At 38.9% G+C, this 17,830-nt stretch overlaps 1 protein-coding gene across 1 annotated transcript; it reads right to left on the reverse strand.

Annotated features, from left to right (window-relative positions):
* Nucleotides 1–89: 89 nt before the first annotated feature.
* LOC105039167 (probable plastid-lipid-associated protein 14, chloroplastic) lies at nucleotides 90–9,892 on the reverse strand. Its single transcript, XM_010915219.4, has 13 exons — nucleotides 9,385–9,892; nucleotides 9,256–9,299; nucleotides 9,068–9,146; nucleotides 8,825–8,941; nucleotides 8,385–8,567; nucleotides 8,211–8,297; nucleotides 5,413–5,519; nucleotides 5,220–5,307; nucleotides 4,053–4,133; nucleotides 3,863–3,939; nucleotides 3,449–3,584; nucleotides 3,037–3,099; nucleotides 90–820 (listed from the first exon to the last, which is right to left on the reverse strand). The coding sequence occupies exons 1-13, from the start codon at nucleotides 9,715–9,717 to the stop codon at nucleotides 242–244; spliced, it is 1,974 nt and encodes a 657-aa protein (XP_010913521.1). The 5' UTR covers nucleotides 9,718–9,892; the 3' UTR covers nucleotides 90–241.
* Between the last annotated feature and the right edge of the window lie 7,938 nt (nucleotides 9,893–17,830).

Consider the following 17,830-nt stretch of genomic DNA (forward strand, 5'->3'; position numbering starts at 1 on the left):
GTGAAACAGATGCTGAAAGACAGGACAAAGTAGAACTAATGGTTTGTGATTATACAAAAAAATGGACAATCAAGAAAAACAATGGAAAATTACGCCTGAAACTCTTACTTAGACAATAATTTTATAAGAGTCCATTTGAAAGGAGACGTTGAGAGAGGGGGAGGATAAGGTAAAACTAACGGATTTGGGATTATACAAAGAAATGTACAAATCAAGAAAAACAATGAACAATTATGATTTTTCATGCGGTTGTCAAACAGGATCTGGTAAAAAGCAGAGCTGATCCATTGATCCCACGAAGAACCATCATCCTTGAGTCCACGTAAGTCCCACAAACAAGTTTGGACACATCAAACATTTCTGGTGGGATCTGAGTTCGAACCTCTCGAAGCATGCTCTTGGCGGAATCAGTACTTGTTGAAGAGTCCATCCTCATTGATACATCAATTTCCTCTCCAACAAGTTTCACTGCAGGGAGGCTGGATGGAGGCTCCTTGATGTGACCAACCCTCTTCCACTTGGCTTCAGTTTCTTCTTTGACATAAAACCTTCGTCCAGGGGCTATTCTAACTGAAGACTTGATATGCAGACTTCCAGAAGCACCAGACTTGTCATGAGGCCACTGAGATTTGGGCATGACTTTGAAGCTGATGTCCGAAGCAATTGAAAATGCAGGGAAATCTGAACCAGAAGATCTTGTGAAGGTAAGGTACGCATTGCCAATGAGGACTCTAGAGGAAGGTTGACGAAGTGTCAGTCCTATATGCCTTCCTGTAGAGTACACTAGGCGCCATCTACCAGGAAGAAATTCAAGCCAGCTCTGCAGATTTAAAAATATATAACAATCAATCTATCAAATAGATGAATCATCATCTTTGCATGACGCATGTATGTATGTGTGTTACATGTATAGATGTAAATGCATGCATAACAGTGCGCGCGCGCGAATGCACTGGTGGGTGTGGACATAAAATTCCACCCCCCTCCCCCCCCAAAAAAAACCCTCCTTTTATAAGCAGCCATGGGCACTTATTTGCTCACGATTGAACTGCAAATCTTTTGCGTAAGGCACTGGTGGGTGGGAACATAAAATTTCAAAAAAAAAAAAAAAGGGTCCTATCTCTCCCTCCTTTTATAAGCATAAGCAGCTATGAGCACTTATTTGCTCATGATTGAACTGCAAATCTTTTTGCAAGGCTAGTGACTGAAAAGGTCTATCCACTTGAACTGTCTGTCACCAAAAATCAAATGGATCGATAAAGTATGGGTCAACAATCATAAATTGGCCATAGCTTTGGTCAAATAATAAACACATGCATGAAATCTGAAACAGATCATTATTGGCCACTGTTCACACATTTAAGAGGCCACATGTAGGTTGTTTTTGCTGAATTTTACAATTAAGGGGCGATTTTTCATGAGAAAAACTACCTATGGAAGTTATTTCCAATCATAACTTCCATTTCTTCCTATCATTAAAAGTATGGAGATGACCTTGATTGCCTCTCTCCTTCAACATATTTACATATAACTTTTCTACAATCATCATTTAAAATCCTATGCAACACTTGCTCTAATGACTTGTCATGTCTCAAACCTAACATATGGATCAATCACGTGACATGACCATATAAAACCTAAAGCGAAGTCCTAGAGACCATACAAGACCTATAAGATGCTATGTCTTGCAACTCTTGAAGGAAAAAAAGAGTATAAGTTTTACAGTTCAATAAGAATTTTTAATACTCATATCAAATAGAAAACACTTACAATAAAATTAGCCAATAAGAAAATAACAGGATTCATATATCAATAATTTAAATAATGCTCAATATAATATATGTATGCTATAAAACACATATAAATGATGCCAATATGCACATCAAGTCTAATTGTATAGTTACTCAGTTGCATATATATCACTATACAAAATTTTTGAGATAAAAAAATTGCACATCTATGAGAACCAAATGTGGGTGGTTTTTGCTGAATTTAACCGTCAAGGGGTGGTATTTCATGGAATGAACTACCTAGGGGAAGTTATTTCTAGCAATAACTACCCTTTCATCCCATCATAAGAATTACCTCTGCTTCAAAATATTCGACAAAAGCAACAGTTCTGCTACTAGCCCATTGCCTTCTATCTTATATTATAATTCTATGGAGCACTTGGTCTGATGACCCCCTTCTAGGATTTTGGGATTCAAAGCTTTTGTTGGTAGTGAATGATCTTTCAACCATCACGCAAGACAGCTCCAATCCTACCCAAAAAGCAAAATTCTATCAGCGCTCACATAGATGTGGAGTGGTTCAAAGTGCGAAGACTCAACCTCCTCCTACATGGATGTCAAGGTTCCCATAAACTGAAGGTTCAACATGTTTGCATGTGAAGGTCGAGGGACCCATAGTGTGGAGAGTTAGCCTACTCATGCATGGAGTTTGAGTGATGTGTGAAGTTGGTGGTTGACATCTTTCTATCCTAAAGAATGTATCTCATCCCACCTACAAGCAAAGGAATCGACTAACTCCTATATGGTCTTTGAGTGATAGAATCAATCGTGATTGAACTGTGGAGACTACTTTTTCTTCCTCCTCTTTCATGATCAATCCTTTTATCATGTATCACAGTTATTTCTAATCACATTTATTCATTACTTCCTATCTCTCGATCTTTTACTTTCTTTATGTCGATTGCTCAACAAATTTCAAATCCTCTCTTGTTGACACATGAGAAAGAACCCAGCACCTCTGATCAATCTAATCCATGCTCCGTTGTAAAGAGGAAATTTTAAAAATATAAAAAGAATCTCTAATGATCTCAAACATAATTAAAATCAATTATATATCCTAAAGATATCCAGATAAATATGAAAGAAAAACAGTCTCATTTGCAGAAATAGCAGCGTCTGATTGCCAAAATTTCACTCCAGCTTTAACAACATGGATACCACATAGGTGTGGGAAAAAACAAATCAAAAGCCCTAAGAAGCCTAGCAAAAACAGGAAAAGTCAAGAAGAGTTTAGGGTGGTATTTACCTTTCGTCTCGGATGGGGGTTTAGCAACTCCATCAATTCAATGAAATAAGCTATCCGGCTACGCTGGAACCACACAACAAAAAAAAAAAAAAAGAGGAGGAAGAAACAGTCAAAAAATCTTATGCAGTCATAGTGAAAAGATGAACCAAGCATCATGAGTTTATAATGGTAATGCTTTAGATGCCCAAAGAAAGAGAACCCCTGATGAAGGTGGGAGTTGCACCTGTACCATGCCAGCTTTCCTTCTTGTAGGCCAATGCCTCTAAAGGAGAGTCTTCTAAGTAGTGTCTAGAGCATTACCATTCTCATAATTATATTACAATGGATTTAAGCCAAACAAACTTGTTTGAACTGCATTATAGCTGAGTCATCATGAAGTTCTATCTTACATATATATCAGGAATTCAGATACCTGATGTTGGCCGTAGATGTAATCTTCTGCCATCCGAACAGCTGTTGAACCTAAACCCCACCTGATGACATCCATGGATGGGCGTACCCGCCACTTAGGCCCACACAGAAAGGGATGCCTCAGTGCATCCAAGCAACTGCTTGAAAATGAACAAGAATCAGCATGACTCGTAGTAATGTAAGAAATATGTGGAAGCTGATGTATGATGTGCTTACAAATCATTCCTTCTCAAGTAATGATGGATAGGAACTGAGAAAATTTAACTCTCCAAAGGGGAAGAAGGTAAGGTCTTAACAAAAAGAAAGTGTTGCACAACTGAAATATTGACAGCATTCACATGATATACTAACTAAACAAGGAAAAATAATAATCTTTTCTTTGCTCTATATAGTGACTTTTTGCTAGAAAATCTACCTTATCCTTGCAGAAGGTTTTGTTGCTAGCAGCAGTGACAGAAGATTCCATCCAGCACCCCAGTTCCTGTCCAGCATCTAAATAAAGACAAACATCATTTTAACATAGATATGGAGGTAAGAAACCATGTTTACTAAAGTTTCCATAATTCAACTATGCTGGAGGCTATAGAATGTAAATTGATATTAACTTGCAAACCAGCATTTCCAGATGGAGATTCTCGGCACAGAATTGGCAAGAGAAACTCACGCAGGCATGCTGGGTTATTTCCCTGTGATCACACAAACATAATGGTTATTCCATGTTAACATGGAGTTGACTAATAAAAATGAGCAGAAGATGGGGGCCAGAAGCATTCATGTTCTGCACAGAAGTTATCCATATTGGAAGTTTTCAAGGTCTGTTTTCACCATTTAAGAGATGAATCTGATAATAAGATTTGTCACAGCTTTTTCTTCTTCTTATTCTTCCTTACAAATGAAGACATGAGATTTATCATAGCTGTTTTATTTTTCTGCACCATCGAGGGGTATCTCAAAGGCATGAGAATTCAAATGTGATGATTATTTTATGGATAGATAAATACAATATTACTTTCATAAACTAACCCATTCCAGTTGTCGCTCCTCTCCACCTACATTCCCCTAGACTAGATTGCTGAAAAAAGTCCTACAAATATAAATAGTTACATCCCCTTGGTGTTAAATCCCTATCAAATGATTTCCATCTCCATATGTCTGTTTCAACCAAAGAGATTAGAGCTACCAAAGTCAATTTTCACCAATCCTGTTCCCTAGATCAACAAATAATTGAAGAATATTGTTCTTAACCATATCCAACCTGTCTGGAATTTCACAACAGAATCCTTAACAAGAACAACAACAACAGCTACTGCTACTGCTACTAGTCATACTGCATATCCGTATCTTGATATCCAAAGCTTCTGATGATCTAGTTTTGTAAAACTGTCCCATGCAACTCATTCAATCCCAAAAAGCCGGAATTGAGTGCTCATAAACCTAAGCTGCATAACCAAATTGCAACTATTTAAATATGCACAGAAAATAGATAATGAATGAACCCACACAACCGAGCATTCTTGGAAGGACACTATATGTGATGTACATATCAAATTAATATATATATATATATATCATGGGTTCAGTTGAAGTACTTGTACAATAAAGATAGGAAGTTATGTTACATATTTTACTTCAGTTGCAGAGCAATAAATGCACATCCTAAAGAAGTGCTGTGTCAATATTGTGGAAGAGAAAGAACATTTACAGGTGAATTTATATATTTTCTTTTTATTCATAAGAAATAAAGATTCTTCATTCAAAACTAAAAAACAAACCTTATTCAAAAAAGACTTAAATTTCATGAAGACTGAAGCATCCATGAGCTCCCTTAGGACCAATTTTGCCGTGATGAAACCAACACATCTAGGCAACAGATTGAAAATAGAGCTTTTCAAAATTGCCATGAAAAATGTTATGTAATACCATAGATCTTTATAACCCATTAGCTCAACATGTTTTCTTTCATACCTCATGTCAAATGCGATCATCAATCTCCTCCTGTCAGTGTTTCCCTCCACCGTGCTATCACTTGAACTGTTGTCAAAGAAATCAACTGCATTTCCAAGAATGCCCACCTAATAATAACTGTATTAATAATGTCCGCATTACTAAAAAAATGCCAAAGCTATAACATGAACCAGTTTATACATAGATTAAATGACTGATTCCCATGCTGAATGCAACTGCAGAGCAATATTTCATTCACTTTTGTTTTTGCATGTGCATGAACACATGAACAATAATATGCCTGTATATTTGTCTTTCTACACATACACACAATTTTTAGCTAAACTGTTGATACTTGAACTTTGCCTTATCTCCCCTACTCAAGAGTAAAAGTATCCATCTTCAAGTGAGGTTCCATAAAGTTTTGAAACTGACATTGAAATGGCATGCTTTTTCCTTGTTTTATTAACAAAATGCCTGAAAATTTTAGCAATGGATATTTTATGCATGGCTGGGGTTCAACAGTCATTTTGAAGGAAAATTGAGAGTTCAAAGGGGACAATAAACTAAATCATAATTAACCACTGCTTGCAAAATGACCTTACCCCTACAGGCAGTGCATCTTATTCCAACCCTAACAATGCTTTAAATTTAATAAATCCCCAATTTACGTAACACAGAACTGACCTGAAACTTTCCTAATATGATGTATATCATACGTGTCTTCTAACTTAATTCAAAAAACAAAAAAAAAAAGCAGAATTTATAAACTTGAATATACACGTACCATTCTTGAGTTGGCTTATGATGCAAATCAGTTCAACATCACAAATGATGGCTACAATTTTACATAATATTAGACACTTCCTCAACTAGAGTTTGTTACCAAGCCTATCCGAAACTTAAGAGAAATCCATCCAACCTTAGACTCTAAAATAAAAGGAAAACTATGATCATAAAATTAATAATCCTGAACCTATTAATTACAACAAAAAGAATCCTGTTTACTAGAAAAACAAGATTCTAGGATCCACACCTTGTACACAGTGCATCAACTGCTGATGGTGCATGTAAGATCCAAAGATGAACCAATTGCTTATTCATAGGTCAACATTTTGCACTACAATATACTGAAGTAAAACACCTCCAATCTTATGGATGTTGGGTTGCTTTTAAAATTGGAGAATAAAAGTCTCCTTAATTAAGCTTACTTTTGTCAGATATACATGTCTGTCCTCTCTAGTATGAAAAACACAATGTTATTCAGCTTTCTATGTAATCCAATGTTGCAAGAGCTGCTTAGGCATGCAGAGGTCGATGTTCTGTTAGAAATCACCAAGCGGCAGGATATTAATTATGCACTCAACTCGATATCTCCCATGCTTCCTTGATAAACTTGCCATGAGTAATCCACTACAAGTTTTAAAGGAGTAAGTGTATATAAGAATTTGCTGGTATGTTGTAAATGTGTACTTTCATCAATATCTATCGTATTAATGTAAATGGTATGCTCAACACTGTGAAGTATTTCACCAATTATTATTGCTGCACAATTGGGCCATATCCAAAACATACATTTTTGTCAACTATGATTCCTTGCATTTCCAAGCGTAAAAGACATTTATTGCTGCTTATATGTCAAGATATTTTTTATCAGGAGATCTTCAGAGTTCAGATTAAATGGAACTCCAGTTAGCAACATGAATAGCAAATGTTGTGGAAATCATGTTAACTGAACATGTGTAAGATAAAAGTTTTCTTGCGCTATCAAACAAGGCTAGTGATCAACCAAACATGAACAACATTGATTGATTATTTTTATAAAGGTTCATTATATATTAAATTACCATATCAGGCCTTGATAAAGTTATTTTTCATGAGCTCCATCAAGAAGATTTTGCTTGGTTGCATTTCACAAGGGGCCTGGGTGATCAGAATTTATCTGACCATTGACCATGTTCCTTGCTTGTGTTGATGTGTCTAGTGAAGATAGAAGAGGCTTCACCAGAAAAAGAGGGGGGAAGATGTAAAAGACTGGCCTCAACACATTCTGAAAATTGATGAAAACGATGGTTGAGTGCCTACAGCATATAATAATAGAAGGTAATTCATCTAGATACTATGTTGATCTGTCACAGATATGCTTGTATCAAGACAGATAAGCATGGATTCCTAAGAGATATTGTATCGTATCAGGGACTAATACCAAAAGGTACTCCTTCAATGTCCAAAGAACAAAATTTATGTTTGTGCAATCTCCCAAGCAAATGAGAGCTGTCCAGTAGATGAAATCAAGAACAAGAAGTTAAAGGACATATAAACCCAAAAAATTTAGGACAATGAAATCATGAATTTTTTGGTATCCCTGAAATATTGGTATAATGGGTTGTACAACCTCATTTGATCCTTAACTTCCTTCACCTTCTTACTTCCTTTTTGAAGCCTTTCCTCCACGGGTAGGTAATATCACAGAGATAACATACTTATGCATCCAAAACACTCTTAAGTTGGTTGTAGTCCATAGATACATAACCTTCCAATTCCCAATATACATTCTAATACTTTGACATCATATTGCATCTGAAGTCTAAACTGTGTGACTATACTTTGGTGCAAATCAATGGTGTTGAAATGTGCGTCAATTGTTCAAAATCACATTAACCTGCTCTAACAAAATTAAAAGGAGTATGATTCTAAATTCCAAAATCAATTGAATGTGCAACTCTTCTTCATTATACCCGGATCATCATGTCTAAACAATGTCTGCAAAGCAACATAGGGCATTACTATTTAAAAGGTAAACCAAACTATCTGCTTACTTTGACATGTTTGTCAACTGGGCTTATATGCACATTTTCCAGCCTTAACTCCGTATGGGCCAACCCATGACTATGCAAGTAATTCACCTGCAAATGAGATAGAGCAGACATAATAAACAGCAGCAGAAAATAACCGATATCCAATGCACTTATATGTGAAAGGAACATGCTTACACCAATCAAAAGGTCTCTCATCAAAATCCTGGTAAGGCGCAGTTGTCGGGTAACAGCAGGCCCTCCTACTGTGTCATCCCCAACCCTTCTAACATATTCTTCATCCAATGCCAGAGTGGCTTCCAAGGTTGGAAGCCAATCTGAGAGCTGAAGCCAGTGCCTTAGAGAATAACTTCCATGATACTGCAGAACAAGAGTAACCACATTATCCTCCATTTATAACTGTCAAAATTAATTCCACAGCGAGGCATACCAAAATTGTTCATTTTCAATGTCAGGTTCACGAACATTAAACATAAGTGAATCATGAATTTAGTTCCTTTAAAGATCAATGTATCTCGATGAAAAATCTCTGGTCTAGCAAATTTCAATAAAAAATATTTGCATTTTGTAAAGATTATGATTTAGAGGTTATGGCGGCGGAGGACATGGACACACACCCCGTGCACCAGGGTGAAGGAGTCATCATCCTCACTGCCTGATGGAGACACATAACCATGAACTTGCATTGCATATGAGTGATACATGATCCTGCGCCGAGTGAGCTTCTTCAGCACCTGAACAATATCCGTAAACAAAAGACATTTAGTGTAAAATTCTTCATTGCAATTTGGTCCAGATAAAAATCAAGATTGTATTCGTTATATTATAAAATCTTGCTCAATGAATTAGATGAAGCAAACCTCTAATGCCCGTCGACCTCTGCGCTTGGCTTGCACGCTGGTAAGCTGTCGAAGTACCACTCTCGAATTGTACAATGGGCTACACAGAAGACCACCACTCCTCAATCAAAACTAAGCTTTTCTCCAATTTTAGGCAACAAGAATCAAAAGATCCACTCAGATCAAATTTACCAACAAACTCTACTCACCTCTCGGGATCTCTTACTGTTGCCTCAAAAATCACCTCGTCCGACTAAACATGCACTAGGACAATAATTAAACAGGTACATTTATATTTAAATCAAGATTTAAATACGAATCGGAAGAAAGCCGCGCACCCTCCCTTGAAGGCCGACGCTGACTTGATCGGAGACAGCGAAGTCGGACATCTTGAACTTGATTCCGGGATCCAAGTCGTCCTCCTCCTCCTCCGATGGCGCCGCGTCCTCCACGACGGAGGAGGAACCGCCGGTCCGACCCGCCGTGCCTAGGGACTCGGGCCCCGACGCGATCTTCCCCGCCGAGCACCTCGCTCTCCAGCCCCTCAACGCTGGCGATCCGACCAAGAACCGCGGCGGAGAGGGCTCGCCAAGGACGCTGGCGCAGCGGAGGCGCCGCGAGTCGCAGCCATCCACCACCGGGTGGAAGGCGGCGATCCCACAGAGGGCCATCGGAGAGGATCGATGGAATTCGGGCGACCGAAAACCTAGAAGAGAGGAGGGAAGAAGGCCTAGGCCTGAGGGAGAGGAGAGGAATGGGGAGAAAGGAAGCAAGGGCTAAGGGTGGTGACCAGACCGTACATATAGGGAGAGGGAGAGGGCGGGGCGCGAGAACATTGCGTGTCGGAAAGCAGCAGAGGCGTTGCTCCATGAGCCCCCCGCGCGTCCACCTCATCGCCCCCTCACTCGCCGAAATATCTGTTCTGCCTCGCTTCGGTCAACTGAGCCGTGGTCCGCTTCTGGGTCGGGACTCCGGACCGGCTCCGTCGGCTACGGGGAATCGAGAAAGTATTGCGTGGACCAAGTCCAAGTGGACCACCGCAAATCTCGGAGCATATGCACGGTGGATAAGGCTCAATCGGGAATTGGTGAAATGCAAGGGGTAATCTGGCGAGTTATCCACCGTGGGATTTGGCGTGGTCCATTGGAACTGGTCCAATCAATAATTGGACGGAGGAATCGGGCAGAATGGTGGACAAGATTCAGCTGGACCGCTGTGAACCGGTACGGTCCAAGTCGTGTCATGGTCCGGATGATGCGGAATCCGGGGCGTCGACGCACCACGAGTTCCGGGAGCTTAACGCACCTGACGATAAAAGCTGTGGACAGAAGATGAGTTTGTGGGCCAAGATTTAATTACGAAAAGAAGTAATCATGGACGGATCAGTCGAGAGCTCCGTTTCCTCACGAATAGATTTTGTCCGGTTTGAGGGAGAATTTTCTACGGTAATATCTTGAGAAAATTCCAGCGACAAAAATAAAGCCCATATGCCTTCCCAGTCCCTTGCTAATTCTCTGCATTTTCTACAGTACCTTTGCAATGTTTATGCTTCTTCTCAACCATGCGCGTTTGTCGAGAGACTAATTAAGTTGGCGACCATTTACGGGAAAAGGTAGGCTACAATCTTGACTGTAATCTTGCGAGACTCTAACCTGAATTGAGAGATTTTCTACTTCAAGGAACACAGATGACATTTGCATGAGAATGATTTGAATCTGCTTAAAAATTCTTAATGCATCCGAAAAGGATCGCAAGCAAACGGAAACAAAAACTAAGAGACTTGTCAGCAATGACAGCCTTTTATATAACTAGCAGATTAAAAATATATAAATAACTAAGTAGCCATTAAGGATCATAAAAGTTAGAAGGATTCTGTATTGTTCTTTTATAATTTTTTATTATAAAAAAATATTAATATTATTAGATATTTATTTTTATATATTTTATTTTTTTAAAAAATAATATATATATTTTTTTTTTTTTGTCGGTGGCTTCACCGCGCCCAACCCTCCCTCCACCTCTCCGACCGTCGGTGCCACCTGCATTTCCTCCACACTCCCCCCAACCCCTTGTACCTCCTCCACACCACCACCCAGCCCCTCGAGCCTTCTCTGCCCCTCCGCATGCGCCCCCCCACGGCCTGCGCTTTCTCCGCGCCACCAACCCATCCGATGGCTCTTGCCTCCTCTCTCGATTTCACACCCTCCATGCCCCCCACCCCATCCCCGACAACCGTGGCTACTCTGCGCCCACCCCCGATCCTATGTGCCCCCTCCCCTCGAGACTTCTCTGTGCCACCGCAACCACACCCCCTCGCCCCCACCCCCTGATGTCTCCCATGGCTCTCGGCTTTTCCGCGCCACACCCCCCAACCCACGCCCCTCCCGGCCGTGGCTTCTCCACGCCTCCCAACCCCCTCCCCTCTGGCCCTCCACGGCCCACGCCCCTCCATGGTCGTGGGTTCTCTGCGCCAACGCCACCCCCCATCCCTCCCCCCCCGACCCTCTGTGGTCCGCAGCTTCTCCGTGCCGCCGTCGTTGCCACTGCCCCCTCCTTTCCTTTCAACCCTCGGCGCCCACGGCTCCTTCGCGTTCACCCCCTTCGATGGCCTATGGAGAAAGAGAAGATTTTTTTGAAAAAAAATAATTTGATCATGATAATAAATAATTTTAATTTTTAAAATATTTATCACATCAGCCATGCACCTGAATATTCTATCGAGCTAAAATCTGAGTAGTTCATATTTAATTCGATGGTCAAAAATATATAAAAAATCAAGAGACCAAAATATCTTTTAGAGCACCGTAGCAATGCTCCATAGCAAAACCCAATTTAGAAATATGTAAATGCCTAAATACTCATTAAGCATCATAAAAGTAAATCTTACTGTATATATATATATTATGCAGAGATGCCAAGTTATATAATTTGAAATACAAAGGATTCACGGTTCAGTGCACAAAGCTCTTGCCATCGTGTGAGGTCAACAGTATGCAGCTTTATCTTCACTCGCAGAAAACCTTTTTTTCTGTTTCGAGCCTATGATCTATGATGTATAATGAAGTAATCTTACAGTTTGACCTCTATAAGGCAATGGTTTTCCCAATCAGGTGTATAATTTTGGTCTCCTGCAATGTGAACCGAATTTTATGCATCTCTCGTTTTGTTACTTCTTTTGTCATATGAGCTCACCATTCCTCTTAAAGTTACGAAAAAGGTAGATCTCTAGGATCTCCAGAACCATTAAAAAGCCTGTAAGGATTTTGTGAATTGAGCTAGCTCGAGTAAGTCCCTTTTACCTCACTTTTAGTCAACTACTTGGAGGTGAAAGCTGTTGTAACACCCTCCCGGGCCACACTTGGAGGTGAAAGCTCAACGGCCCTTTTTTTCCTGGAAAAATAGACTAAAGCTATCTTCAGATTGGGAAGTGAAATGAAATGATCTTTTACAATTTCTTCTAAAACACGATGCTCATAAAGTCCCTTGATTTGTTGAGCAGGATACAAAGAATTCAAGGAGGGTAATACAAGATTAACGAAGATTAAATAAGTGGCAGCCAGATCTTGAAGAAGGGGAAAGAGAGAAAGGAACAGCCTAATCTAAGAGGAGTACGGATTGTATTTTTCACACAAAAGAATAATTGATCTTCTTTCACTGTGTGAACTATTGGATCGCACTTCCCATGGTTTTAAAAATGCAATGGCTGCTTTGTGATCTATGTTGATGGAGGGTGAGGAAAGGATGGAGGCCTTTGAAAGCTGTACAAAATGCGATCAATAGTTGACACCACAAAATAAAACCAATCATTCTTTTGCACGAAGGATACAATCCGAACCCATCTAAAAGAGGTGTCTACCTCTTCCTTATTTTCAGCTTTTTTAATTTCTCCCCTTCTTTTATACATATTAAGAATATGAGAGGTTCATTTTACAGCCCGATTTCTGTTGTTGTTTCATTTTTTGAGGTCCAAGAATTTGAAGAAAATTTTAAGTGATGGAAGAATGTTGAAGTTGCATTAGATATTTATTATGGGATGACAGTTTATCTTGACCATGCTCGATGTTATCTAGACCTTGACTCTAATGTTGACTTGGTTAGCTCGGGCCATGCCAAGCCGAGGTAAGAAGCCGAGATTCATGCTAATAGTTATATCCTGAGTAATTGCCTTATCAGCCCTACATTCCATATGTGCTTCAGAACGAATGGATAACGACTTGCCTCGATCAGATAAAATAGAAACAACGTGATTCTTTCTACCACTTCTGTCCATATTTCTAAAAATGACCAGCTGCCTCATCTATAAATAATGGGGCACAAAGGACCTCTAGATAAGTTCTCAGCCCAAACTCTCTCCTTCCTTTCTACTATTCTTTGGTATTAACTTGAGCGTCCGAAGGTTTCTATCGAAAACAACTCCAATTAGAAACTTAATTTGCAGATTCTCTCTCATTTGGTACAAAATCAAGCTCCAGTCATCCTACATCTGTCAGCTCTAGTGTCAGATCAGATACTAGCAGCAACAATACCTATCTTTTCTATTAGTACTCCAACAAGCTGGAAACCTAAAATACCCTTATTTCTGGTTGTTTCAATTATGTATGAGGTTGAAGAACTAATAAATTATTTCATTAATCACACCAAAAATCTGAATTATTTGGGATTTTTCAATTTCCTTCGAAACTTTATTTTAGTATAATCATATCATCAAACTTTCAAAATTTTTCAACTTATAACTTGGTTATGAATTCCATTTGGTTGCTATGATGGTGTGATCATGTGCCGTCATGTGACTTGTTAGAAATTGTTGATTTATTATTCTCTTTATTGATACAACAAAGAAGCTTTGAAATCCCCCCCCTCCTCTCTCCCCCTTTGATTAGGGTTTCACTTCCTAATTCCATCATTTCTTCTCATCCGGCTACTAGAGACCCGCAATGGCTGAGGGGCAAGCAGAAAGAGTGCGAAAAAATAAGGAAAAGAAGAAAAAAGAGAGAATGAATAAGCAAAAGATCATTATAGTGTTCTTAATCTCTGAAAACTGAAATTCTTCCTTCTTCTCATCCAAAGTATAAACAATAGAATCAAAAAATTAAGAACAAGGAAAATAAAGATAGAGAAATATGACAATGGGTTCGAATCCATTACCCGGGGCCTCTTGAAAGCTAATTTTTTTTTATTATTTTTTTTTTAACTTGACAATCTATATAACGATATCCAGAGAACATGATGTAGTAACTCATTTCAAACACTTTTCTCTTCTTTGTGAACCCAAGATCAGGGATGAAGAACTCTAAAAAGGAAACCAAAAAAACCTTATACCTTAGCCCATATCAATCCAACTTATTGAACTTCTCGAGGGAGAAAGTAAAAGAAAAGAATTAATAGTTAAATGCATACCATTCCTCCAAATCAAAATCATTTAATTTTTCTTCCTCAAATAAAAAACTATGACCTAAAGAAACCAAAAAACATAGAACAAAAAAGAAAAAAAATATAAAAATGCTTAGATTTAATCACTCGAACTATCTTTTCTTACGTAATGCATCTCTTTCTTTCTCCCTTTTCCTATCATTCTCAATTGACCGTCTTTTGTCGCCCAAGGGAAATACCACCAAGGAGAGTTGGGATTTGGATAGAAATGAAAGTTGAAACCCTAATTGAAGAGATAAAAATGGGGGACAAAAACTTATCCACATCACTCTTTTTTACTACATCAGCAAGTCATATGATATTGCATGCCCACTCCGTTATGGTAGCCAAACAGAATTCACAGCCAGGATTTGAATTGAAAAAATTGAAATGTATGACGACTTGATTGCACTAAATCAAAGTTCAAGAGGAAATCGAAAACCTCCAAATAGTTCAAGGTTTTTGGTGTAATTAATCCTTTTGATACTTGTGAGACTTTGAGACTGTAATGTGATAATCTAAAACCAGCGATTTAAATAGTACAGACTTATTCACTATATTCCACCATATATTCATTATCTACCTTGATTGATTGTGATTGCATGCCCCAACAATGTTAATAGTTAAATTTAATCTACTGGTGATCAGGAAAGATGAATTCTTCATTTCTTTTTAGATGACATAATGGTAAGATGGAACACTCAAAACAAGTGCTCATGGATGTTGGCTTTACAGATGATGTTTCATAGGAATTTGGGAGAAACTTTCTTTAAGATATGCTTACTGGTATGATACCTTTTTTTTTTGGTGAAGACTGGTTATGATACTTCAAAATTTGAAATTATTCTTGCATTCATGTGGATTTGCTAGCAGTAAGAGAATTTCAAAATCCTGCAAAAAATTTCTTCTGAAACTTTTGCTAGCAGTGAAGGAACTCGTCGACAAGCAGTTTGTCATGAAAAAGCCTGACACATTTACGTACCTCTAGTAGAAATATTTTACTGCCTTGTACACATTGCATGGCAGCAAGCAAAATTTGCCAATCAGAAGAAAGAAAGCTTCAATTGTAGAATGTTCCTTAGCAACAAAATAGAGTTGTCTTTCACCGTAGAAAATATATCAATAACAATGGGTTTTCGATTCACTTTTAGTTTTAGGGGATGGGATGTTGGTTGGTCACTTGCTGTGTGCTTCCGTCAGAAGCCCGGTGACCCAATTTTGCACCGGCCTCTGATGCTATTAAGATAGTTGTTGTCTGGATGAGACTGTTGGACTTGCTTTAGAGAAATTATTAGATAGACTTAGTTTAAATAGGTATTTTGAAGTGATTGTAGCTGTTGTAACGTTTTCTCATTGGCTTAGTCTACATCATTTATTGTTGACTAAGACTATCTAATAAATTTTCCTTGCGTTCAACATTACTTCTAAGTTCCACCGCTGGTACCCCTTCTCGGGGTGGATTTATGCATGGAGTCTTTGTTGGTTGAGCTGGTGACCCTCTTCAATTTTGCCTAGGGTGATTGTAGATTGGACTTGCCTCAGCCTCTGTTGCCTAATATTAATCAGGAGGGTTTGCTGGAGGGTAGTGTTTGGCAACAATTTATGCACGACATCGTAGGGTGGTGTTTTTTGGCTGTGGGTGCATAAGCTATGATCAAACCTCCTGTCCTCTCATGGAGGGACAATCAGGCCAAGCTATTACCCCAAATGATCTTACGGTGGACATGACAGCAGATGACACCACCATGGTGCTTCATGGATAGCATGCTCCTCTTCGAGGATGTTGGCCTCCATTGCCAGCCAACCGTAGCCCATCTACAGGCCTTGGTTGGTTGCTTGTCGAGTGTCGGATCGATGGACTAGGGGGGGACAAACTTTGTCTGGGTGGATCTCCGTGAACGAGTCAGCTGAGGTGGTGCCCCATGTAGGGTAGTGACATGCTGATGCTTTGTGAAAGTCTTTTAGGTGGTGGTGGAGTGTGTATCCATCCATTAGTCAATAAGACAGGCCAAGTGGTATTTGGAAAGTTCGAAGTGTGACACATTGCTCCGCTCTCCTTGCTGATATCATCATTCGAGGAGAAATTATTTGATAGACTTAATCTATAATAAATATTGTAGGCTAAATCAACGAAAAAAAATGCCACAATGACTACAACCATTTCAACATACCTGTTTAGCCACTTTAAAATACCGGTGTGGTAATTTTTTATTGACTTAGTTTGTAGTATTTACTGCAGACTAAGTCTATCTAATAATTTCTCTCAAGGGTGGACAACTAGATTCTATTAATTTAAGAGTTTATGAAGTGACATATTCTATTAGAGCATGTTGTTTCGAGCCATCTATAGAAGTGGCAGTTCTAGGCTTTCCTCCATTGGTCATTCAGCTAAGATTGGCATGAAGAGTAAGCAAAAAAGATGAAAGTAGAGTTTTAACTCCCCTTGAGAGGTTCTTAGCGAATGATCTTATAGTCAACCCTCAAGCCCTATCATGAGATAGGGAGGCTTCGAGGAAAGAGAAGATTGTTAGTGACATAAATTTGGATTATAATTGGAGCCATAGCTTGGTATAGCATGCCATCTAGCAACATCGTTGGCTCAGCACATGGTGCTGAAATCCGATCTTATGGTATGGCCATAACTTTAGGTCAAGTAAATTGGTCGCATGGTCAAGAGGCAAAAATTGATTAGGGGCTAGACAAGTGGCCATCAGACCCAACAATAGCTAATAGACAGCCATACAATAATTGCTCCATTTGACTACAGATGATGACAGATGCACCGATCGTTGTAAAGATAAAAGCAACTATCGGTGCAACATGATACAATAAAGCATTTTTATTTTTGCATATGTATCACTAGTAACGAGCTTCTTCAGTATTATTGTCCTAACGGCTAGTTTAAATGATTACGGTGTCCTATGATAGGCTTGCTCTTAGGGTGTCTACCCTATGGAGTACTTAATTTAACCTCCCAATTCTATCCACTCCCAACTATTGAGTCATCTGATTCAGTTGGATTGTTATGTTTGTGCCTGCTCATTATATTTGTGTTTGCTCATACCAGAGTTAATGGACCTCAAAAAGCCCTATCATATTTCATTGATTGGTAATCTCTATATTTAGCCTTTATTTACGTTATACGGTTGTTTTGCTTAACATTGTATATTTTGATATCACGGGTAGTGTAAAACTGCATGCATCATTCACAGTAATTGATTTACATATGGGAAGAAATATGGTACATAAATTTTTTTTTTTTTTAACCTCATATGAGAACCAATCATTATGAATGGTACATACGATTTTGCGCCTCCTGCCGTCCACAAAGAATTTCTCATCTTGATGGTGTTACTCTCTTCTGAGACTGGCTAT

This window comes from Elaeis guineensis, chromosome 2 (assembly GCF_000442705.2).
Source record: "Elaeis guineensis isolate ETL-2024a chromosome 2, EG11, whole genome shotgun sequence".
In the NCBI taxonomy this organism is placed as follows: domain Eukaryota; kingdom Viridiplantae; phylum Streptophyta; class Magnoliopsida; order Arecales; family Arecaceae; genus Elaeis; species Elaeis guineensis.

What these genes read in the sequence shown, in the direction of transcription:
- LOC105039167 (XM_010915219.4), bottom strand. Translation starts at nt 9,717, where the DNA reads ATGGCCCTCTGTGGGATCGCCGCCTTCCACCCGGTGGTGGATGGCTGC. An exon ending in GAGGTCGACGGGCATTAGAG is followed by an intron (nt 8,942 to 9,067) that starts GTTTGCTTCATC and finishes GATATTGTTCAG; the next exon opens with GTGCTGAAGAAGCTCACTCG. An exon ending in CAGTTGACAAACATGTCAAA is followed by an intron (nt 5,520 to 8,210) that starts GTAAGCAGATAG and finishes AGTTATTATTAG; the next exon opens with GTGGGCATTCTTGGAAATGC.